We start from the raw sequence: 24,595 nt of genomic DNA, 5'->3' as shown, positions 1-24,595 counted from the left end.
ATCTTTCACCCCAGGGCTGCAGACAGAGCATGGCTGGCACATGTCAGAGCTGGGTACATGTCTCCATCCCTCTGGGTGGGGGCAAGTGGCCTGCAGATTGTGCGTGGGGGTCTGCCTGGAAGAGATGGGCGGGCCTCACCCGGTTGCACAGCAGGTTGCACAGCAGCACTTTGCACATGGTGTGGCTTCCCCGCGGGCAAAGCCCCACGGCTGGCAGGAAGCCAAAGGGCAGGTGGGGGCCACTTGCTGGGAATGGGGCTCTGCCTGGCAGGGCCACTTCCAAAGGCCCCAGTGCCGCAATGGGCCCTGCTGATCAGCAACCAGACAAACAGCTGCTCTGCCCGATGGTGATGTTTAAGCCCTTGGATCCTGTCCTGTAAAATAAAGCTGCTGGGCTGTTTTGGCCGAGTGATGTGAGGGGCTGAGCGAGGCCAGGCAAGGCCAGAGGGCAGGCTCCAGATGGGGAAGCCGGGGCCCAAACTGGTCCAAGCACAGCAGAGGCTGCCCAATGACGTCATCACAGAAGGCAGCCATCAGCTGGCGCCCTCCGTATCACGAAGCTTCCTCCTTTGCGTGGGTCCCCCGCTTCATCCCCCGGCCCCTGTTCACAGGAGCAGGGCAAACCTGCCTCCCCTGCCAGGGAGCCCCCAATGTCGGTTCCTCCCCCCCACATCAGTAGTCTTGCAAATTGCACCCTCCCAGCTACGGTTGCTGAAAATTGGGACCAAGGGGTGAACTACGGGGACTGTAGTTTGACTCCCCTGGCTTAAATGTCCCTCGTCCATGTTTTGATGGGTGAAATATGTTGGAAGAGGGCTGGGATTTGGGAATTTTGTCTGATTTCTGGCAAGAATCTACATCTCTGTGGCTGAAGGGAATACTAAGGGTGCTTGTTTATTAGCTCAAGTTTAATTAATTTGTATATTATCCCCGTTAAGAACAACGGCTAATTAAGATCTCTTTCCCCCTCCTCCTCAAAAAAGAGAGAAGAATCGGCAGTCATTAAGGAAGATGCTGGCAGCCGCCCCTCCAGCTGCTCCCCGCCTGCCTTGCTCTGAGGGTCTTTTGGCCGCTGAATTATCCTTCCCGGCTCCAGCAGATGTGAGGAGAGCGGGGCACTCCTTCCAGCCAGGCTGAGCAGATGTGGAATCCTGTCCCTTCCTCCTAGGCCTGATTCATAAGGCCTGGGGGGTCTGGGAAGGGGAAGCGGGCGAGGGACGGGTGGAGGAGGGGCGCCAGCCTTTGCCAGCCCAGCCCAGCCGAGGAGAAAATAAGCAGGGAGAGGAAAGGAGTGAAACTCAATTTGCACCAGCCCTTCTGACTGGCTGCCAGCCTCACTCGCCCTGTGCCCACCCAGCTTCTGCCACGCACAGAACAGGGGAAACCCTCTGGGGGCAAAACTTCCCCCTTCTAGAGGCCACATGCAGAGCTTCACCCCAACCCTGTGCCTGTGCCCCCCCCCCAATGGCAGGCAGCTGAAGCCTCTTTAAAGCCCTTTGGGGCTGACGTGGAGGGCATCTGAGAACCCCTCCATTCTTTGTCCCCGCCTTCAGCCGGCTGCACCCCAAGCCTCCTTGTTCTGCCAGCCTTCAGCTGCAACCTTGGCTCCCCCCACCCCCCTCAGTGCACAAGAAGGAATGCAAGGAGACCTCCTCCTCCAGCCTGCTTGGCCTTGAAGAGGGCCAGCAACATCTTGGGAGCCATGCGGGGGGGGGGGGACTTAAAAGGGCTGCTGCAAAACATTGCTTGGCAAATTTCCCTCCCACAGAGGGAGCCTACAGCAGGCTCCCTCCCGCAACCCGCCAGGCCAAACCAGTCCCTGCCTTTTTTATGCACAAGACTTTAAAAGGGACGGGAGTTTGGCCCATATGGAACAAATTAACTCCCCGCCCCCTTCCAGTTGGGCCGGGTTGGCAATACCTCCTCCCCCCCCCCCCCCCCGTGCAATCTGCAGAGAGCATTCCAGGCAGACAGGACGTGAACTCATCCTCACAACCAGGAGAGCCTGAGGCCAGCCCCAGAGCCCTGCGCTGTCCCTGGCCGGGCGCTTCAGGAAGACACCCCCCCCTCTGGACGGCACTGCCCAAGCCACAGCCAGTTCTGGGGGGGGGGAGGCTTCTTCCTTCAGCCACCCAGGCTTCTGCTACCTCTGGGGTGGGAGCAGTCCAGGCAGCCAGGGTGGGGAGGCCAGCACAGCAGTACCCCCACCTCCAGGCCCCGGGCGCCCTTGTGGTAGGGGGCTGTGCGGTGCAGCCCAGAAAGGCGGCCCCTCCGATTTTCAGCCAGGGCTTCTCCTTGCGGTCAATCCTGCTTGGGAGCCCCGGGAGGGGACTCTGGGAGCAGAGCCGGGCCTTCCTCTCCGCCTGCCTCCACGCTGGCTCTTGTGGTTGCAACACTGCAGTGATTCCACAAGCCCGGAATTCGAAGCATTTCCTGCCAGGCAGAGGGGAGGCAGGAGGAGCTGTGGGGGAGGGGAGGGAGCCTTCCAGCAGCCGCCCAGCCTCCCTTCCCCAGGAGATACAGCTCAGGAACAAGAGGAGGGAGACCCATTGGGCTGCCCCTCCCCACATCCTCTGACTGTGTCCGGGATGCCCAACCTCTTGTAGGGCGAGCAGGGCGTGTCTTTGGCCACCAAAGGGTCCCGGGGGGCCAGAGAGCAGAGAGCCTGGCTGAGCCCCACAATGGCAGGAGTCTGCCCCGCAGGAAGAAGCTCAGGGGAGCAAATCGCCAGCATCTGGTTGGGTGCAGAGGGGCAGAAGGCGCCGAGAAAAGTGGGCATCCTCAAAGCCCACCCCCCCCCGGCCAGGCGGGACCTCCTGGGACCTGCACTGGCAACCCAGAAGACTCTTTGCAAGCCACTTTCATGGGCTGCTCACAGTATAATCACCCCAGCGCAGCACAGGAAGCCAGAAGGCACCACAAAGCGCCTCCTGGACTGGTTGGGGAGATGAATTTGAGGTGGGGGAGGGTGGTGCCAGAGAGAGGGGGCCCAAAGCCTGGCCTCCTCCGCCATAGCTGCGTCTCAGCCGCTGAGCCTCTAGGAAACTCCGGGTGCAAACACAGCCGCCAAGTGCGCCAACCAACAAGTTGGCACTGGCCACCTTTGCCCCACGACATTGCTCACCCCGGCGAGTTTGAGGAAGAGCGGAGAGGGGAAGGCCCCAGCAGCAGAGCAAGAGCGCTCTCCCCCCCATCCCCCCTCCCTGGCTCAGGGCAGAAGCAAGCAAGACTAACCGTGTTGCTGAGTGTGCTTTTGGCACCAGCCCAGCGGGAGGCAGGGAGGGCAGGGGCTTTTTCTGAGGGGGATGCAACATGGAATCCAGGCAGGTTGACACAAGGCCCTGCAGGGTCAAGTGGTGACTTGCGCATGGAACGAAGCAACACCTCAATTGCAATGTCACGCGGAGGAATTTGCAAAGCCACGGCTGGCTGGGCCAGTTAATCTTAAAAACGAACTCTTGGAGGCATTTTGGTTGGGCCCAATAAACCCATTACCGTGTGGCGCCTTCCCCACTTGTTTGTGTAGCTGTCTTTTGAGTTGGCTGCAGCCCAAGAAGGTCAGTGACGGCGCGCTTGGCAACGCTTCCCAGGGCCCGCTTCTGGACCTCTCCTGCCAGGCTGCCCAGGTCATGCCCTTCCTCCCTGGCCTCCTGAAACTCCCCCCAGGCATCCCTAAAGAAGGTCGCTGCAAGGAGGGGGAGGTGGGAAGACCTCCGTCCCACATCTTCCGTGGGCTACGCCTGGCCCTCTCTATGCCACCTTGTCCCAGCTCTGGCTTAGTGCCGCCCCTGAGGGCCCGGACTCCACGTCTGCATGCAAACCAAGCCCTCCTTTTGTTACTAAGACAGAAAGCAACTTGTTTTAAAACAAAAACAAAAGTTCAAGAAACACTTAGTTACTTGTAAACAGTTCCCAAATGAAATTGACCAAGATTAGAAAAGGGCAAATCTATAACCAGACCCTGAAACGGCAGATTTCCCCATCCTTGCTTAGGTAAACCATGAGGGGGGCGGGGTGTTTCACCTTTGCCAGCTCTTTCAGCCTGGGCTGCAAAGGGCCACAGCAGCTTCTCAGCAAGGGGGAAGGTGGGGAAGAAGCCAGTGGGTTTGCCTGACTGATCAACTGGCCTTTGGGTCCAGAGGACAAGCATGTTCTTCTTCTTCTTCATCATCATCATCATCACCATCACAAGAGTCCTTTTTGCCTCAGCTCCTGGGGAAGAGGCTGGCATTCAGGAGTAGCTCCCTTGATAAACACGTAGGTCTCTTACTTAATTATCTCTGAATGGGTTTTTTGTTCAACCCTTTAAGCATTTACTCTGATTGGGTTGTTGCCTCCAACAGGTCTCTCACTCACACATACACAAACGACATAACACACACAGTCCCCATCTCCCTTTCTTTGGTGTTTCTATGGAAACACCTCCAGGCGTACAACTGTTCTCCAATTTTGCAATAAAAGTTGGATAGTGATATTTCAGCAGCCTCCTCCTCTTCCAGCGTTTCTCTCCCCCCCCATCATCTCCCCCCTCCTCCTGCGTACACAAACATACCCATCTGGATTCCCAGGAGACCCCAAATATTTCAGGCTTGGGCCCAACTTTAAGCCCCCTCCCAAATATGCACGCACAATTACAGCACTTTCATTTGAGTAAAAATGGAAGGAAGAAAAAGATGGGGGGGAGAGAGAGAGAGAGAGAAAGAGAGAGAGAGAGAGAGAGAGAAAGAAAGAAAGAAAGAAAGAAAGAAAGAAAGAAAGAAAGAAAGAAAGAAAGAAAGAAAGAAAGAAAGAAAGAAAGAAAGAAAGAAAGAAAGAAAGAAAGAAAGCCTTGAAGGACTCAGAGGCAGAAGCCCTTCCCCCTCTCGCTGGTTTGCTGTATTGCCAGGCAGCCCATCTGATTAACCCCTGCCTCATTGGAACCTCAGTTGGGCTCAGCCCCCCAAGCTGTGCCTTTAAAGCCCCCCAAGGGGGCTTTTCTCAGAGAATCATGGGAACTGTAGTTTGAGGAAGGTGCCCTCTTGGCCCCAGGATTCCTGGAAAACAGGCAGCCATAAGAGGAAACAAACTCCCGAAAAACCTTGGGGGACGAGTGACCTCTCCTTTCCACAGCTGCCAAACTGCCCCCTTCTTTAGGAAAAGGCCAGGAATTGGCCCCTTGGTGTGTTTTCCAGGGTCCCCTTCAAAGGCACTCCAGACAGGGAGCCGCTTGCTAATGCAAGCCACACTTCCTTGCCCATGGGCACGGGGGGGGGGGAGCAGGGTGCCAAGCTCACTTGCCAGGGAGGAGACCTGCCAGGTGAGGCCCCAGAGGAGGGGCCCAAGGGAGGACCTCTTCTGCTCCCTGCCCCCTCCCCCTCTCTCCCCAGAGCCAGAGGTTATGAAGATGAGCTCCCAGGCTCAAGGGACTCTAATTATCCTCTAAGTGTGAACGCCAGAGTGATTAATTAAGAGATAATAAAAAGAAAAGCAGGCTAGAGAGGAAATAACGGCTGCTTTGATGATAAAACCTGAGCTGAGCCAAGCAATTAGGGGAATCTTTAGGAAGAGTTAGCTCTAATCCCCTGGTACCCATTGCCAGGGAAGGAACCTGGAAGAAGGAAGGACCATACCTCCTCCAAGAAGACACCCAGCCCCACTCGCAAAGGACCTCCCTCCCGCTGCTTGCTCCATAGAGGTAGACTATTCCTGCTTGTGGAGTCTTGACCTTAGCCCCTTCCAGAGCCACACATGGCTGGGAAGCGCAGAGGAGCCTCTTTCCACTTGGACTCGCACATCCTGTAATCAGGTCCAGACCCCCACCTTGAAAGCAGGAGAGGCCACGACCAGAAGGAAGGGCAGCCCAGCAGCTGAAGGTCAGGGCAGGAAAAGGACTGGGCTGGATGCATCAGGATCCCCCTCTGGAGCCAAGAGGCCCCCACTCCAAAGGCCGTCCCTGAGATGGGTTTGCAAAGTCTTCCCTGAGGAGGGGGCACTCAAGCTGAGATCGGCCGGGGTCTGCTTGGTGCCTCACAAGGCTTCAATGCAGCGGCTGCATCCTTTCTCCAGGCTCCCCTTGGGAGGAGGAGGAGGAGGCCATTTCGCATGGGGTGGGGAGCAAGGAGGCTGGCTAGTCCCAGCCCCACCCCACAAGGCCGCTTTCTTCGCCTCTCCTCAGACGGCCAATCACCGCCACCTCCTCCCCTCTGGGAGGGACACAAAACACTGGAGTGAAGCACGCCAGGCTCAGAAAAGTGGACGGGTGAAAAAAAGATATACAGTTGGCGAAGCCCCCTGCCCTCTCCCCCCCCCCGCCACTCTGGCCATAGGGTGAGGGTTTAAAGCTCTTGAATCCCCAGGGACCCCAATTTCCTTAAGTGGCATCTAGAAGAGGGAAGGGCAGGGGCTCAGCTCTCTCCCCTCTTGGAGGAATTCTGCCCAAGCTCCCTCCCCTCCCCCACAAAGGTTGAAGGGGGGATGTGGGGGTGCTGGGGCTGAAGGAGGAGCAGCAGCCTGCTGGGGCCCTGGGAAGACTGTGGGGCTGGTTAAGGGCAGCCCTCCGGCGGGCCCTGGGGTTGGCCGGCCAGGCCTTCTGCTGAGCTGAGCTTCTGGGGGCGACCAGGCTGGACCCCAGGAAGGAGGGGCTCCCCGTCCCCCTTCTAAGCAGTTGCTGCAGCTGAGTTGCTCAGAGGGTCCTCCCTGCCATTCTCCTCACTCCCCATCATCCCCAGCCTGGGGGAGCCAGGAAGATGCTGTGGCCTAGACCTGGGACTGGATCTAGCACAGTTCAGCCCCTCCCTCCAGTCCCTTTGCCTATTCCCAGAAACTGTGATAGACTGCCCCTGTGGATGGAGGCTTTGCCCTGCTCTTCCCCTGGAGCCTCATCTCTCCCTCCCTCCCCTGACAATGAGCCTTAATCTTTTCCATTTCAGATGCTCCCCTTCTTCCTGTTGAGGAGGAGACGCAGAACGGCTCTGAAAATGAATGAATATTTCAGTTTGTGACTTGCCATCGTGGAAAGACCCCTGCCGGATGATTGAAAGAGGGTGGAGGGGAAGACAAATGACTTTCATTTAGATAAAATACAGACAATTATTTTGTGAAAAATGAACAGAGGCAGCACAGCATGCCCCCCCAATTCCAAGGAGGCGGATGTTGGCACGCCCCCCTTTCTAATTAAGTGTCTGCGTGTCCTTTGAGTGGGGGAGGGGGAGCACAAGGAGGTCCAGGCTCTCTTCCCTCACTCCCTTCCCCAGCCAGGGCCTTTGCAGACTTGCTGACTACAACTCCCACTGTCCTCAGCCAGAGCACCCATTGCAGCAGGAGAAAAGTCAAAAAGGAATGCAAAAAGAAAATCCATCAGTGGGGGGGGGAGCAAGCCCCCTTTCCCATTTGCCCCCTAATTGCCTGGGGAGGCCTCCTCCCACAAAGACCCATCTCTGCCTGCCCCTCCCCCAGGAATGCCGCTCTCCAGATCTTCTAAGGTCTGTTTGATTCTTTCCCTCTGAATCCCAGCAGAAGCCCCAGCCCCGCATGGATTGATGGAATGGGGCCCTGAGGGGAGGGGCTGCACCATCTGCGCCCTCCAGCTCCAAAGCTCATCCCCCCTATGAGGCCAATGGGGCAGTCAGCTTCTTTCACCCACAGCAAGTTAACCCCTCCTTTCCATGCCCCCTGCCCCGCCCAAGGGTGAATGCCCCCCCCAAAAAAAAGACACCCACACACAAGCCTGGAAAACACCCGGCTGCCCTCTGCCATCTCTCCTGGTACAGTGCCTCTGACTGTGGGAGATCCGCTGACCAGGGAGCAGTGGGGCTTTCCAGGCCAGGTTTAGGCAGGGCATCCAGTCTGGGGGGGAGGGGAGGGGAGGGGCAGAATGATCTTTTCCAAGTCCCCAGCCCACCCCAGAGGCCCCAGGTTGGGCCTTTGCTCTGACCCACGTCCAGATGCTCTCAAGCTTTTTCTTCCCCAGAAATCAGGATGTCCATGAGAAACCTTTGTGCAAGCCTCTAGTCCTCATGACTTAAAAAAACAAACAAAATACCAGAATTCTGTGAAATCATTCAAGGATTCAAGGAAGACTGTTTCCCTTTGCTATCTACATTTCCCTGCAAGATCCTGCAAATGCTGGAAAATCCACTGGAAGGGGCAGGAGCAGGTAGAGAGATCTTGGAAGGTGCTACCTCCCCCCACCCCTTGTGGACACGCTGCCTGAGGGAGCCCAGTTAAACACACACACAAACACACACACCGAGCATTTTATAACTATTAGTAACGCTAGCTGTTTACAGCACACGAGATGGGAAAGGGAGAATTACGTCAGGCTTTACCCCCCCCCCCAAGCCCTCCCCAGCACAGCCACCGCGCGCGGATTCTGCCTGGCCTCCGCCTCCTCCGGCAGCCCCGCCTTCCCCAAACGCCGGAGCCTGGGCTCCCCCCTCCGTGCCCGCCCCGGGGTGGGCGCCATATGCAAAACAAGGATGCCCGGGGCTCGAGGGGCCAGAACAACCTCCCCCCTCGCTCGACGACGCCCCCTCTGTAGGGATCCCCCGGTCCCTCTCGGGGGCTCTGGCTGCGGCGGTATCGCAGGCCCCGGCCCCGTCTGGTTGCAGAGGGAGAGGGGGCTGCGCTGTGTCCCAAGCACACCCGCCATCCGCCGAGCGCCCCATCAGCACGCGCCTGGACTCGGGCGCTTGGCAGGAGACCCCAGACCCCGCCCGCCCTGGGGACTCTTCCTGTACGGCTCCTCTGGCTGGTCCGCGGGGCGCCCCCCCGCCCAATCCTGGAACGCTCCTGCCTCCCCCTCCCCCCCTCCCCGTCTTAATTTCAACTCTACGCGGGACGTTGAAAGGAAGCGAGGCGAGGCCGCCCGAGGGAGGAGCGAACGGGGGGCAACGAGCCCCTTTTCCGCTCTGGCCGCCCCCTGCCTTCGCCCCCAGACCCGGCTCCTACCGAGGCGCCGCTCCTTCTCCCCCCGCCCTCCGGAGCCGAGGGGGTCGCGGTCCGAGTGCTAACAACTTTTGACTCCCGCCGCGGAGAGAACAAGGCAGCGAGGCAACGGTGCGCCGCCCGCCTCCGAAACGTCGGGCTCGGGGGCCTAGAGGAACGGCGGCGGGAGGAGGGGCGGCGGGGGCTCCGACTTCTGGCCGCTGCCAGGGCGACCCGCGCCGACGCCGACGCCGCTATTCCAAAGGCAGCCTCGCGGCGGGCTGGAGGCGGCGGGGCGGGCGCTGCTGCTCCCGCGGAGCGCAGCCCGGCCAAACTCCGCGGCGGGCTGTTGCTCAACAGTCGGCCACGCCGGAGGGGGCAGCCGCTCTGTCCCGCGACGCCTCGCCCGGTGAGCGAGCCCCCCCGTCCCGTCCCGAGAGGCGAACCGGAGCAGCGGGGCGGGCGCTAGGGCGCCGCCTCTCCCGCCCCTCCGGCCCCACCACCGCTGCGCCCCGAGCCGCGCGCCCTCTCCCGGCGGGGCCAGCGGGAGACCCTCCGGGCTGCGAGCTCGGCCGTCCGTCGGGGCGCCGCTTACCTTGCGCGGAGGCGTCCTCGACTCCCGAGAAGACGCACAAGACGGCCAGCAGCGGCAGCATCGCTCCCGGCGCGGCGGGGCTGAGTTCGGCGCTCGCCCGCCCGCTCGGGGCCTCCTGCTACCCCGCGCGCCCAGCGCCGTCTTCGCCGCTGCTCCTTCCAGAGAAGGGGAGGAGAAGGAGGAGAAAGAAGGAGGCGGGAGAGGAACCTCTGGGGGGTGGCGGGCGGGGGAGGGAGGGGGGAGGAGGCGGGCGGGCGGGCGGGCGGGGGGAAGGAGCGAGGAAGGGACCGTCGCCGGGGAGCGAGAGCGCGCCGGATTGGCCCAGCCGGGCGCAGGGAGGTCCGGAGACAGGGGGATGCCGCTGCGCCGCCAGCCGCGCCGCCCGCGCGCCCCGAGCGATGGGACTGGTAGTCCGGAGCTGCCCGATGCCTGGGTCGGAACTCGCGAGCAGGCAGGGCGGGCACAGCTGGCAGACGTGACTCCGAGACTCCGGCTTTCCCCAGCTGGGCGTGGGGCGCCTCCCCCTGTGGGCAAAGGGTCTCCCCTTGAGAGGATTCAGGGGGGCGAGACTGTAGGCATCCCTACGTTCATACAACACTCTCGCTGGGTGGGTTCACGCAAAACCGCAGGAGCCCAAGCAAACGACAAAACCCAGAGAGACTTCCCAGCTTTGCCGGGTTTGCCCTGGATTCGCACTCATTCCCGGCCAAGCCCCCCCCCCGGGCCCGACCGCCCCTTACCTCCCGGCGGGGCTGCACAAAGGCAGAAGCCGCAGCTTCCCGGGAGACGCTCCGCTTGCGCTGCCGCTGGCTTCGGCTCCCCCATCCTGCGGCCGCTGACATCCCTCTCCCACCTCGCACCTGCAGGATAGCAGGATGTTTCTGAACATGCGCAGAGTGCCTCTCCCTTGGCACGGACCAGCCCGGGCTTGTGTGGCTGATCTGCCACCCGCCGTTTCGGACGGCTGGTAGCTGGTGCCGCGACTGATTCGCAAGCCTAACGGGATGGGACGATGGCTGATGGGACGGGGAAACCCCAACATCCGAGGACCTGTGCCAACTCCTTCGCTTCTTAGAAGGGCCCAGGGCGCTTCGAGCAACCCTGCAAGGTAGACCGCCCTGAGCCGAGCCTTGCGTCCTGCGGGCTTAGAACGCCGTTTGGACACAGGCTGGGATCCACACAAACTACCGCTAGGGGCTTCCTGCTAGGTGACCCAGGCAGGCTTCGGCCCTAACCTGAGGAGTGGGATCCGGCGCTGGGAAGACTGGTGGGCTCCCCGAGCTAATGGGGGGGTGGGTAGCAGCTCTGGAGCCCCCCCCCCGCTTTGTGGCTGCCTAGAAGGCGCTGACAGGACATAGCGCCTCCCCAGGAGGAGACCGGCTGCGGGCCCTGGCTGGCGCTCCTCCCTTCTGGCCTTCGACCCCGCCCGGGCCTGCAAAGGGCTCCCCGCTGCCCCCTTGCTCAGCCCCCGGAACCGGGAGGGCTTTCAAGCCTGCTTCGCCCCAGGCAATTCAGGGGTCTCCATGGCAACACAGCACCCGCCCCTCCCCCAGCATTGAGCGAGAGGGGGAGAAGCGACGAGGAGGGGCGGATAACGTCCCCCCCATCGGTCCCCTTTGGACACAACGTCCGGGATCCGTGCAAAAACTTCCACCCTCTTTCGCTCCCTGTAAAGTTGGAAAGCGCTTTTCTGAAGCTCCCTGGCGCCCTCCGGTGGCGACAAGCCTTCAAAAAGACCGCTTTCCCTCGGCGGGACGGGACGAAGGGGGGACCCCGGTCTCGGGGCTGCTACACCCCAGAATAACTAGGGCTTCACCTGCACACTTGGAGATAGCTCCTTCATTAGCTGGAGGTACAAAAGGGGAAGCTGAAGCTCAGTGTGAGACATCTGAAGGAAAAGGAGACGGCAGGTTCCATCCAGCCTCAGCACTTGCATGCTATAGCCAGCCTCTCGGTGTAATTAACTTTTTAATTAATTAATCCATTAACAGTCTCTCTGAGCCGCCCCAAAGGCACCCTTCTCTGAGGTTGTTGCTCATGCAAGTGTGTGTCTTCCCCTCGGGCCTTGGGTGCTTTGGAATGGGACGTGATGGCCCCAGCTGGGGAGGTCAAGAGGCAACAGAGTCCCCACTTCGTAATCCACCTGGTTACAAGGCAACACACAGCTGTGGCTGGGGATCACGCCGGAAGACTAGTTTGCACAAACACAGGTGTGCACACCGCACCATGCCGGGCCTCCCTGTGCTTCCTCTTGGTGCACTTCCAGAGGGCCTGGAGACAGCCACGGTATTGTTCTCAGACAATTAGCTGTAGCTCTGGACCAATTCAGAGGTGAGCAGGAACAAGTGGCGGCTGAGCAAGGCAGGTGGGGGCACCTGGCCCCGTGCAGACGTCGCTCCATTGGGAGAACCGGAAGCTCGGGTGCAGCTGCTGCGACTGAATCCAGGGAGGATGGCTGCCACACCTGGACCCCTCTGGGTATGGGCTGTTTCCAGGCCCTCGGATCTGGGGTGCCCCTACCCTCCTTCCTGGACACAGCAGCGGCCCCCAGTCGGCCCGAGCCTCAGCTGCCTTTCCCCTCCAGAGAGCCCCATCTCCATTCCAAGGAGGAAAATCCAGGATGTTTGGACTTATTTATCGGCCACTGACATTGTTGCACCCAACTGCCCATCCTCTGCAACAAGGTAGACATGAATTTAGCAAGTTGCAAAGAAACCGCAAGGCTGAATTTGAGGAACTGGAGATTCCCTTCGTGTTGGGGCTTCTGCTCCCCAACTGGGAAGTAGCTGCAGGGGCGTTTAATGCCCCAGCAGGCTTTGTAGTGTGAAAGGAGCCCCCATTTGGCTGAGAGTAATCCGGTGCAGCTGCAGCCTCTGGCATGCCTTGTTTTTACTGATTTTTTTTTCTTTGTTGGCTGTCTTGACCTCTTCTGATTTGGCAGCCTTATTTATCTAAGCAACCACCGCCCCAGTAATCACTCTTCCATGGTTATCAGGAGCTGGAAAGTCTAAACAGTGTGAGACCTGGTTTGTCCTAGGAGACAAAACGCCAGCCCAGTGGCCCTCATCCTCCTGCTTCCCACTGTGGGCCTCCTTTTCTGTGACCATCGTAACAAGAATTATAATGGTGTTTCTCCTACGCTTCATGTCTCCACGCCGCCTGCAGAAACCCATTTCAAAGCAGCCCTGGGCCCTTGGCTTGTTAGGAGCCCCTTGGCGGCAGCTGCCTCAGAGCTCAGCCGCTCGCCCGCTCGCTCCTTGGGTCTCTGCTTGGAGGCTCGTCGCACAGCCATCCCCTCGTGACTGCCAGCCCCCTGGGCACTCCACACTCTTTGCCCCTTCTTCTGGAACTGGCCTCCTCAGCTCAATTTGGCAAAGGGAATTTCATGACTGTGGAGGGGAGCAAAGCCCAGACAGACGGACGGACAGCCCTGGGGGGGGGGATCTGCCCCATCTTGCTCTTCCTCTCCGAGGAGGCAGAGAGAAGCAGGGAAGGACGATCCGCCTATTCAAATAGTGCCTCCTTGGCAGGTTTTGGGTGGGGTGGGGTCTGCCAGGAACCCAGATGGGTGGAGATGGGTAAGACCTGCTCCCCAGGGCCCACCACCCACGAATGCCAAGGCTGAGGAGGAATCAGCACTGAGGGATGATGCTTCCATGCACAGGAGCAGTCTATCTGAAATCACCTGTGGGAATGAGCCACATAGGGGGCTCTCACTGCCCCACCGCTGTCCCCAGCTCCAGAGGCTGCTTCCCAAAGGATGGGCTGGACTTTCAAGGTTTCTCTGGAGCCTCCTATGGTCTTTGATGTCCCCTTCTTGAGCAGACTTTTTCACTCTGTGTGTGTGTGTGTCTGTCTGTCTGTCTGCCTGCCTGCCGGCAGTCCCCCTTTGCTCCTCCTCTTCTGCCTATCAATTCCCAAGCACCCCAAGGGGTGGCTTCTACTAGAAGCCTGGCCCAATTCACCAGCCAGCCGTGGGAGTCACATTCCCAAGAGGGCATTTAGACAGAAGCCTGAGTGAGTTATTTAGTAAGACCCTTTAGACGACAGAGGGTTACTTATTTATGAGAACTTCTTGGCAGATCTGTCACTCAATAATTTATACCACTCAGCATTTAGCGGCATCACCAGTAAATAATTCAGTTATTATAAACTAAGGGATGCTTTACGATATCTTGAATTACAGCTTCCCCTCTGATCCCGGACCATAAATACAAGGAGTGACAACCGTGCCCTGTGGTCTCAGTGCTCCTTCCAGGTGGATCGGAGAGCCTGGCACTGGCACCGCTGCTGGGGCTCCATGGCATCTCCCGGGCACCACTGTCTCAGGGAGAACACAAAGGCAGTTCCGTGAGGGGAGGGGAGTCCTGAGTGGAAAGGGCCCCTGCTTGCTCAAGGCAGAATCACTGGGGCAGAAGGCAGCCCCAGCAGCACTGTGGGTACAGAGAGGCCCCCCAGCCCCAGGCCCTGAAAGGGTCAAAAGGCTTGGCTGATCCTCTAGCCAGATCAATCTTTGCAATGTTTCAGGCCGGTGCACCTGCTTCTGGGACAGTCCGTTGCCCTCTCCCCGAAACGATGATGTTGAGGACCCAAAGGCAGCATCTCCGCCTTGCACACGTGGACACAGGCAGGTAGAACCAGCCCCGCAGGCGCGCTGAAGGAGGAACACTCCTGGCCAATTAGCTTCCTGAGTGATGTGAGGCCAGCCAATGGTGGCTTGCAAAAGAAATCAAGGCAAACCCTGAAGGGCTTAGATCCAGGTATGAGCCCAGTGTCTCTGAGTCCTGGGTTCAGCTTCTGCTAAGCCGGCCTCGAGTCAGGATCTGCCCCATGGGGCAGAGTTTGAGCAGCCATCAAGGGTTGTCCTTTGGGAGGCAGCAGGGGAGTTCACCCCTTCTTAGAAGCACAGGGGTGGGGGTGTTCTTCCTGCCTCCCCACCGGGACTGACCAGGGATGGGTGTTTAGGAAAACCTTCTTCTGTGCTTCTTCCACAGCCCCCCCCCAAGGAACCACACAGAAAGGTTTCACCATGTTTTTTAATGGGTAACAGCAGGAAATGTCCCGTCCTGAAGCACCTTAAACACAAAGGCTCCATCTGGGAAAGGGGAGAGAAGCGGCTTTTCCAGCACGGTGGCCCCCAACTGCCACCTGCTGGACAGGTTGCCCCCTCCCCCCCATCCTTGAGAACTGGCACTGCGGGAACCCCTGGGGCCAGCTTGTGGAAGTGTGGGGGAGCCTGGGGGTGGGCTGCCGGTGGAGATGCCTTGAGGGGTATTGAGACCCATGAAATAAGAAAAGGGGGCTGAAGCTGATCTAAGGGATTAAATCCTGGGAAATCAGAACCCGTCTTGGGAGAGACCTTGATTCCCTGGGATGTAAGAAGCGAGGATAAAACTCTCTTATTCCAGCTAATCTGAATGAAATAAGAGCTCTGGTCTTCCTTTGGAGCGTTGCTTGATGTGGTCTGCCGCAAAGGGTTGGTGCCATGATAAGATTTAATCAGGCCCCCTTGGCTGCCCCATTTAAGTGATTTGGGGGCCAGGGGGGAGGCCAAAGCGGCCCCGGTGCAGGAAGCAGCCGCCCAGCGTCTGCTCCGGTCACAGCAGCAGAGCGGCAGTCATGGTAGGCACCAGGAGTCCTCTGAGCAGGAGCGATGCCAGGCCCAGTGCCCAGGGTCCTAAGGTGGAAAAAGGAAGGGGGGGCATCAACACGAGGAAGCTCACAGCCATTGTCAGAGGAGGGTGGAGGTTGATCTGAGCCATGGCGGGGAGCTGGAAGTGGGGGATTGGCAAAGAGGAGGAGGGGGGGCAGGTTTTGCCAAGCCCTGAGCCTGGGGGCAAAAGAGCTGAGACTGATGCAAATCCCTGGATATTTGCATTTATCATGAAAAAACACAGTAACTTCACCACCCCAGGACTGGCAAAGTAGAGTTGGGCACCTCTGTCCTGCAGGGGGACAGTGAAGCCATGGTGCCCAACTGATGGCAGATTTCAGGTTGACCATTTCAGTACCCGGAGCCTTTTAGCAACATTAGCTGGCTTTCGTTTTGCTTGGTGCCCCAGGGCAGGGCAGCCTGGCGTCAGGAGACCCCTTTCCCTGGCCTTCCCCATTATCCTCTCCCAGTGGGGCTGATGGGAACTGCGGTACAACCGATCCAGAAGTTGCCCAGTTGCTCAGGGAAGATCTGGCTCCTGTTTCCTTGTGGTTTGCATTTGTCCCCCCCTTTTGTATTTTAGATGCCAAACTTTCTGGAGGCCCCACTTGATTCCCCCCCACCCCCGGGTAAAGGACTCTCCTTCTCTGACCTCCCCCCCTCGCTCACATCACTGCATGGCAGGCTTAGCCAAACAACGGCTTAAAGAACTTCAAAAAGAATGGCTGAATACCCACCAATGAAACCAATGAATAATGCAGAGGACAGCGGAAAGGAAGAGGGAATGTTTGCTTCTGCAAACTTCAGAAATGCAACTATTCTAAACACAGCTGACAAATTTGCTTAGATCTCAAAAATGGTAATTGGGCAGGCTGCGTTATTTGTAATATTCTTTACGTAGTCTGGGTATTGTGAGCTCCAGTGAGGGAAAGGGGCCAAGAGCTCCTTTACTCCCAAGTAGCCACCCTTGCACAGCCCAGGGTGAACCTGGCAACCACCCCATCTAGTTCGATGATGCCCCCAAAATGAGTATCTGCAGAAGATTTTGCCGAGGGCTGACTGGAAGATTTGGGGTCCTCTGCCAAAAAAGGGCTGAGGGCGGGGCCCCTGCACCGGGGGCAGACCCTGGTGCTGCGAGTCTGCACTCTGGCCGGGGTGGAAAAGGCAAGGGGGGGGGCAGGCAGAACAGCCTTGGCCATCCACAAGAGGCTCAGCTCAGCCACTGGGAGGGGCCCGTCTTGGACAGGTGCTGCCTTTTACCTGGGCTTGCAGTGCTGGGAGCGCACGGATGCCGGAGGATGACGCTGAAGGTGCTCTGGGCGGGGGGGGCCTGGGCGGTGCAGGTGTAGGCCTTTTCCTGGTTGGGGTGCACCAGCTGAGAGAGCCGGGCCTCCCGACTCAGGGTGGTGCCTGCCTTCGTGTCCTTCCAGGTGTAGGTCACCTTGTGGCCGGGCCCCATCCCTGCCTCACAGTCCAGGTCAATGTGGCAGGAATCATTCTCCAAGGAGATCCTTTGGGTGATGTCTGCGGGGGACACAGCAGGGATGCCACTCAGAGGGAGAGAAGATCTAGGATCCCAAAGCAGGAAGGGATCCTTGAGGCCACCCAGCCTAAGCCCCTGAACCCTTCCAGGGAAGCAGAGTCACCCTTCCTTCGAACGCAGAATCTGTCTCCTAGCTGCACTGCACAATGAACCAGCTTTGGGGCCAGATTTGTGGGTGTTACGTCACACCAACTTCATCTGTTGCAACCATGACATTCTGCTCTTTTGCACAATCTCACAAGAAGTGATTGAGGAACTGAAAGTTCCACGGAGGGAAAAAATAAAGAGAGCAGAGAAACTGCTGTTCAAAGCATTAACCGGGGCAAGGATTTGGCTAGAGAGATCACCGGGCCAGGTCAAGAGATCTGAAAGAGACCAAGCCAGGCTTGCCTTTGAGAGCATCCCCTTGCTCAGCCTAAAGTGGTGGGACCCCCTCCCCCAAGCCTCATATCTCTGTTTCATGCATTAACCGTCAAGAAATGGGCGGGATGCAAACGAGGCAATGTGGAACTTGATTTCCTGGAGACCACCTTAGTTCGTCCCTTACGTTGAGATTTCTGCTCTGAGTCCTGCCTTCTCCTACTTTCCGGTACCTAGAAAACTGCCTCACCCTCTCCGCTTCCTCCTGTTCCTCAGGGCAGCCTGATCGGAGGGACCCTCTCTGCAATGGCTACTTGTCTAGGATGCAGGGAAATTCCTTACTGAATATGGCCACCAGGAAGCGGCTGAGCAACTTTGGGGAGGCGGCGGTGAAGCCGGTGGAGATTTCGTAGGTGCCCCCATCGCCCAGGCTCAGGTTGGTGATTCTGAAGACCATCTCATCTTCCAGGAAGGCCACCCGGCCAGCATAGTGGATGCTTACAACACTGATCTCTTTTGAGTCCATCCAGATGGCGACGGCTTCTTCTCTCGAGCTGGCCCTCAGGAGGAGGTTGGTGAGGCGCTGCCCCTTGGGGATGGCCACGGGCAGCATGACGGCATTTCCCACACCAACCGACCTCAAGGTGGGCTCAGGTGAGGAGGCTGCTCCTGGAACACACGGGAAAGAGGAGCAAATTCCGACACCCCTCCCACCCAGGAAAGCCTCCTTGGAGACCCAGAGGGGCAATGGGGGACAGGAGGGGCAGCCAATCAGGGGGCCCGTTGATGTGCTTTTGTGGGGGGACAATTTGCAGAAATAAATACTCCCCCAACAGCTGTAAAACACCAGCCAGTTCTTTCTCTACCACCTCCTTACCCAGTTTCTTCAAGCCCACACCTGAGACGTGCTTTCCCCCTCCCCACCTGTGGTCAATCCCCCCCCAATACTGCATTACACTTTCTGTCCTCCTGTTGCTGGCCAAGAAACAGCGCCCTCTGCTGCTCAGCACCACAAATTGCAACCCCTCGGTCCCATCCCTTTCGCCTGGATTCGGTTTAAGCTGACAAAGTGGCCCTCGACTTGTTTGGCCCCTGGCCCCAAGGGACGTTGGGCTTTCCTGCTGGACAGAGACCCACCCAGAGGGGCATTGTGCCCATCTGTGTCCCAGGTGAAGAAGCCGAAGCAGGGGGAGGATTAAAAGGATGAAGGGCACAGCCACAAACAGCCACTTCTCGGAAAATCTCCAGGTTGGATCCTGCAACTTTTGAAAGCTGTCTTGCTGAGCAAAAAGCAAAGCCTATTCGAATCCAGAGGCTCCAAAGAAGAGCCCTTCTGAGCATGGGAAAAGTGTCCTTGGAGGAAGAACCCCAGCTGTGAGATCAGTTGCCCCTGGCCATCCCCAGCAGGAGAGGCACCTCGTGGGGCCCTTCCCGTGCCTCACCTCCCGAGCTGAGCAGCAGGAACGCCAGGAGGATGCCGGAGTTCATGTTGGCCCTTCGGAGACAAAAGTGCAAAGTGAGCCACCAGGAAAAGGGCGTCTCCTCTTCCTTTCCCACCTCTCAAGAGGAACTCCCTCATTTCTGGGGAGAAAATCACATGCCTCGGCTCTGCTTCTGGAGAAATGAAGCCTCTGCTGAAGGAGAAGCCCCCCCCCCCCGCTCCGCTTGGCCAAATGAAGAGGAAGTCTCTGAGAGGTTGAGAAAAACAGGCCCAGCCAAAGAGGGGCCTCTGGGCCGGGGCCTGGGCTGGGCAAGGCGAAGGGCCCTCTGGCTCGGCTCCGCACGCAGCTGGCTAGCCATCCCCACTGCTCTCCTGAGCTGAGGTTGTTAGTGTTTTTAAAATTGTTTTAAATGAATGTTTTGCCAAAGGTTTTATTTTTATTTCAAACAATTCCGATAAAACCTGAGAAAAAATTCTTCCAAGATTTAAACTCATTAATTTTGAACTTTGTCTGGCAAGGAAAGAAATCTAGAATTAAGATGAAAACGTTACAAGACGCTAAGGAAAATGGAGGTTTTGGGTTACCGGAGTGGGTTTTGTATTATCAAGCATCTGTTTTAACATGGGTGAAAGAATGGATAACTCTTAGGAATAAAAGGTTGCTATTTTTGGAGGGGCATGACTTACAGTTGGGATGGCACGCTTTTTTGTGGTATGGGAAAAATAGAGTTCATAAATATTTCCAAAATCACTATATAAGAAATGCTTTGTTAATAGTATGGAGAAAAATTAAAGCTAAAATATATTTAAAAATTCCAGGGTGGCTATCAACGATGGAAGCATTTGTACATCCAAACTTAGTAGACTTTGAAAAAAATTGGACATATAGAGATATTCTAAATATTGATGGGAATTTAAAATCCAAACAAGAACTGGAAAATCAGGGTTTCAACCTGTCGTGGTGGGCACATTTACAGATGCAAAACAGATATGAAAAAGACGTGAAATTGTATGGATTTTGTAAAGATCAAACTGTATTTGATAAGATTTTTGTTAACCTCAGATGAGAAATTAATTAAGAAAATGTATAATTTTTGTTAATTCTGGAAATGGAAAGTGAACAAATTAAAGAAACAATGATAAGATGGGCGAAAAACTTTGGTTATAATATAGAACTAGAAAAGTGGCAAAAGTTATGGGAGAGAAATTATAAATTAACAATGTCAACTTTGTATAAAGAAAATTTATATAAAATGTTTTATAGATGGCACTTGCCACCAGCAAGATTAGCAAAAATGTTTAAAAATATGTCAGATAGATGCTGAAAACGTAAGCATAACTCAGGCACGTACTATCATGTTTGGTGGACATGTGACAAAGCTATTGGAAAAAGATACACACTTGGTTAGAAAAAAATGTTGGGAGAACATGTTGATTTTAAACCTGAACTTTTATTAGGCATAATGCCAGAAAAGATAAACAAACAAAGCCTATATTTGATTTTACACATCACTACAGCAGCAAGAACAATCTTTGCGCACTATTGGGAAAAATGAAGGACTATCACCAGAGGAAGAAATAATCAGAAAAACACTTGAATGTGCAGAGATGGACAGATTATGAGATTGAAAGATAAAGAAGAAACAGAATATTATCAAACTTGGGATTTATTTTATCAATGGCTAGAGAAAAGAATGAAGGATTAGGAATTGAATATGTATTAGCATTGTTATACTCAGACAGCACGTTGGTTGAAAAATTAATATATGTATGTAAGAGAAAATTAATAAAATATATATATATTACTATGAGCTGCCCAGTGAGCCCCTAAAAATAGTTAACAAGCATTTGACATATATCTCCCCTTGCTTCTCAGCTAACAAAGCGAGAGAGATCCTGTGGCTTAGAGGTGAAAACAACTGCCTAATGTGCAATCAGCCCAGGTTCGAATCTCAGAAGGGTATGGCTGACTGATGAAAACTAATAAGTTTGAAATGCATATCAGTCTCCCTTAATTCTTTGTTAGCAATTTAAAATTTACACAAATATGAGCTGTCACCGGTGTGACTACTGCCTGTCGATGGCCTTCAGGTAGGCTGACACAGGAAATAAAGATTTGTCCCATGTTTGGGGCCTAGCAAGGTAAATAAATAAATAATGCCTGGGTTTAATTCTGGCATATAAATTTAACAAACAAATAATTCCCAGGGTCCAACTGGAGGGCTCAAACCCTCCCCAGAACCAAGAAGAAAGACGCCCCCCCCCCCCCGCACGTGAAGCTTCACTTCTGGGAAAAGCAGGCAGTTTGTACTGTTTGTACAATTTGAACACTTTGTGCAGCTTGTGGTTTGTAGGGTTTGTGCAATTTCCAGCTTAACACCTGAAAAACCTGTCCAAACTCATTGGCACTCTTTTCAAGCACAGCGTCGCACAGCCTGGGGGAGGGGGCAGGGAGGGGGGCTGCGTGGTTCTCCAGAACAGAGACAGCAGGTGACGTCACCTCCGGCCGAGCGTCTCTTCTCTCTCCTCGTTTAACGAAAGCGGAGCAGTCAGTCAAGCAATCTGAGTCCTCCAAGAGTTGCCATCGTCTGGGCGGTGTTTCGGGCTCCGGTTGGCAGGGCGTCTCCGGGGGTGGTGGTTAGGGGGGGAGGTAGCCTCACCCAGACCCTGGACCCTGCAAGGTCCCCTCCTCCCCCTGCCCCCCCCCGCCACGTTGGACTCAGTGCTGACCTCCGTGACCCCAGAGAGGCTTCCCGGGGCACAACGGGACCCTTCCTGCCGACCGCACTCTTTAGCGGCTCTGCCTTTGGCGGCCTTTGGGGCTCGTTCAGAGCCGAACCCGGCGCCGGGGCTGCTTTGCTGGGGACTCACTGTTCGCTAGACGGCGGGGCTGACCTGCCAGATAAATCTGCCGCTTACTGCAGCTTTATGCTTTCAGGTGGGGCCGGTGGGTGCTTTGCCACTCCGGAACGGGGCACCCCTGGCTCGGAGCGGAAACTGGCCGTGAATGAGGCCGCGGGAGAAATCGAGCGAGGGGGACGACGAGGTGCCGTCCAGGGCCTTGAGCCTGCCCAACCGGAGGCCCCTGACAGCAGAGAGGAGTTCGGAAGCTGCCGGAGCCCCGGGAGGCAGAGCGCGTCGGGGACCGAAGCCCCGCGGGAGCCTCGTCTTCCTCGCTCCGCGGCCGCGCTCATTCGGGTCGGGTCGGGCTGCACCGGGGCTGGGGCTGGGCGGGCAGGCGGACCGGAGCACCCCGCGGAGTCGGGAAAGGGCGCCCCCCCGGTGGCGGCGAAGCCTTGTCAGGTTTGGAAAGGGGGACGCGCGGGCTGTACCCGCTGGGGGCGCAGGGCGGGACGGCGCTCCCTGCGGGGAGTAAATGCTCGACCACGCGCGGAGGAAGAAGCCGAGACCGAAGCGGGGCAGCTCCCGGGGAGTCGAAGTCCCCCCCCTTCCCGCCTTTGCCGGCCTTGCTGGCGGACAGAGCCCTTCCTGGCCGCAGCCCGCTTGGCCCCGATGCCTCTTCGCCGAGGGCCACTCTCGCGTGGAAGGCGAGGAAGGGAGCGGGGAGGGGCCCCCAATTCCAGCCGGGACCAATTTGGGTCTGGGAAGAGCCGTTTGCTGCGCTCCCCCAAAACCTGCGGTTACTTTGCCGTTGTGCGTGTGAGCGGGTCGTTGTAGGAAGCTTCCCCGCTTGGAAAATGCTGGGACCCCCCCCCCCGCTTCAGAAACACCTCCGTGCCCTGCAAGACATTTGAAAATCTGACTCTTTAACTTGTCTTTATTTAGTGATTTCGTTCTAAACAGAAGAAAACAGCTCCCTTTTACCCGCCAATAAAATTGGACTTTTAGTGCAAAAAGTCTTCAGTGGATAAAAACCTTCATATTTATGAAGTACAGTACATAATTACTAGGCACAAAATAAACGTTTTAAAAAACGGGAATCAGATTAACATGCAGTTTGAACTCAGTCATCAAAACATCTGTCCTTATTGGTGTGTGTGTTTTTTTGTGTGTCACAAATTCCAGAGAATCATGTTGATTCAGCCACAGAAAGCTAAACCTAAGAGTGTCTGGTAGCATAAAGGGCCGGAGAAATGACCATTGGTCAGTGGTTATGGCCAGCTTGGACTTTGACCAGGAATCCTTTCCTTTGCTCCTTCTTTATTTGCTTCCCACACTTCTCAGCAAGTTTCACAACCCCCTCTGGGTGTGTTTGTTGGTACCTGGCCTGAGGCGTGACAGGACATCAACTGGATCTGGGCGGCTCATAGTAACTGCTTTGTTAAAATGCCCAGCCTTCTGACTCCGTGCCGCAAATGGCACCCAGGATGTTTCACAAAATGTGTAATGAAGAGGTATATTGCACAATCCCAGTTTTTGTATTGCATCAAATTTTTGTCTCTAAGCTCCCTTTCTGTTTTCCTGTCTGCGTGCGCGAACCCCAAATATCTGAAAGAAACACCGGGAAACCTTCCTCTACTCTGTCTTTCTTCTTCTGCGCAGCATCTTTGTTTCCAAAAAATAAAAATGTTCTTTCTTTATTCGAGGCCTGCAAATCTGGTGGGACCGACTTCACACAAGGCCCCTTCCTCCTACCTAGGGGGGAACTGGGGGGACAACTCACCCTGAAATATCCTGGGTTTAGAAGGAAGAGGAAGAAAGAAGAATTAAGTCAACCTCTTCCTCCTCCCTCCCGTGTCTCCCAAAGCTTTACAGCCGGATCTCCAGTAGATCCAAATGGATTTGAATGGCACATACTGATCCAGCTGGTCTCTCCAAATCTCCAGGTCTTGCATTTGCCTTGCATAGACTGAATGACTCTGTGAAATTGAGGGGGAGGGGTAGCAATTAGTTTTGTCGCTTAAACTCACCTGCAAGTAAGGAACGTGGATCTTAGGCCAAGACAGCACATCTCAATCTACCGATGAAGTGATGTTTGTTAGGTATATGTCCAGGGTGCAAACTTAAAAAAAGAAAAGAAGGAAGGAAGGAAGGAAGGAAGGAAGGAAGGAAGGAAGGAAGGAAGGAAGGAAGGATGGAAGGAAGGAAGGAAATCTCTGGATATTTGAAGCAGTGGGAGGGAGGGATGAGGACCGCAGAGTAACCTATGATTAACTTCCTTTTTTGGTGCTGACCACATTGTGTCTGCTCTTTCACTTGTTTTTGACAAAGTGCAACCTCACTCCTTCACTCTTTTCTTCTTTGCTTTGTGTTTTGAGTAGCAACATATAGATCATTTATATAAATAAACATATATAAATATCACAACAGACATTTACGTCCCAAGAGGAAGTTACACTCTCCCTCTGTCTTGATGTGCAAAACACCAGTCTGGGCTCTTCTGCTCCCCAGAGAAACCATCCAGGCCAGGCCAGGCCAGCTTGACTCCCTCCCAGAGCCAGCAGCTTTGACCCGCCTGCCCCACAGCCCGGTCGACCCCACTCTCCGTGGCTGCTGCAGATCAGAGGTTTCCCGCACCGCCTCGCTCCTCCAGCTCTGGGAGAGCCTCTGAAGACCCCAACAGGTTCCACTGCAAAGGCAGGAGACGGGCTCTTCTTGGGGGCGACCCTGACTGAAGTGGGCCTCCACCTGCAAACAGGTGTGTGCCCAGAGTGATTCCTTCTCCCCCTGAGCGGATTTTTTCTGGCACACTTTGGGGCGCTGGCACATTTCCCCCTCGATCAGGCACTTTGCAAACAGGCAGGATTCAAAGTCCATGAAGCATTTTGTGCCTGTTTTCCTTCCCCATTTGCTGAAATATTTATCTTACCTTTTGAAAGAAAATACTTGGATTGAGTTTGGCTGGATGAAAGTGACAAGGATGAAGCTTTATGTTAGCTTGAGGAAAAGGCACCACCAGCTGATTTTTAACTAGCATGGAATCAAGTGGGTTTCCCCAGCCGATGGTGCCCTTCTTCCTCTTCCCACTTTTATTTTTCTTTCCTGCTGCTCTCTGTCCTCGTAGTAGGGAGGGCCCACTTGCTCTGGGTTGCCGCCTCTCCTTCATCCTCCTTCCTGGGCTTAAAAAGTGCAGCATTTTGATGGTTTACAGTAATAGCAGAAAAACTGCAGCTCTGTGTGTGTCTGTGTGTGTGTGTG

The 24,595-nt window shown here is 56.0% G+C and overlaps 2 protein-coding genes across 2 annotated transcripts in view; both read right to left on the bottom strand.

Annotated features, from left to right (window-relative positions):
- Window positions 1–9,639, bottom strand: part of KIRREL1 (kirre like nephrin family adhesion molecule 1) — a 29,527-nt gene extending 19,888 nt beyond the window's left edge. The window contains exon 1 of the mRNA XM_081340609.1: window positions 9,500–9,639. Within this exon, the coding sequence (XP_081196735.1) occupies window positions 9,500–9,560 (61 nt within the window). The 5' untranslated portion in view covers window positions 9,561–9,639. The remainder of the gene's footprint in view (window positions 1–9,499) is intronic.
- A 4,915-nt stretch (window positions 9,640–14,554) lies between these two features.
- On the bottom strand, window positions 14,555–18,549 carry SLAMF9 (SLAM family member 9). The gene is made up of 4 exons (XM_081340760.1): window positions 18,498–18,549; window positions 17,398–17,724; window positions 16,413–16,676; window positions 14,555–15,176 (listed from the first exon to the last, which is right to left on the bottom strand). The coding sequence occupies exons 1-4, from the start codon at window positions 18,541–18,543 to the stop codon at window positions 15,097–15,099; spliced, it is 717 nt and encodes a 238-aa protein (XP_081196886.1). The 5' UTR covers window positions 18,544–18,549; the 3' UTR covers window positions 14,555–15,096.
- Between the last annotated feature and the right edge of the window lie 6,046 nt (window positions 18,550–24,595).

The sequence above is a fragment of the Vipera berus genome (genome assembly GCF_964194415.1).
Source record: "Vipera berus genome assembly, chromosome: 16".
Lineage (NCBI taxonomy): Eukaryota > Metazoa > Chordata > Lepidosauria > Squamata > Viperidae > Vipera > Vipera berus.
The sequence above is the reverse complement of the archived record's forward strand: the minus strand, read 5'-3'. Positions and strand labels throughout refer to the sequence as shown.

Excerpts from the sequence above, each read along its gene's own strand:
- SLAMF9 (XM_081340760.1), bottom strand. The coding sequence starts at position 18,543 with ATGAACTCCGGCATCCTCCTGGCGTTCCTGCTGCTCAGCTCGGGAG. Across the intron at positions 17,725-18,497 it reads CCTGCTGCTCAGCTCGGGAG|GAGCAGCCTCCTCACCTGAG; the intron begins GTGAGGCACGGG and ends CGTGTGTTCCAG. Across the intron at positions 16,677-17,397 it reads CTTCCTGGTGGCCATATTCA|ACATCACCCAAAGGATCTCC; the intron begins GTAAGGAATTTC and ends TGTCCCCCGCAG.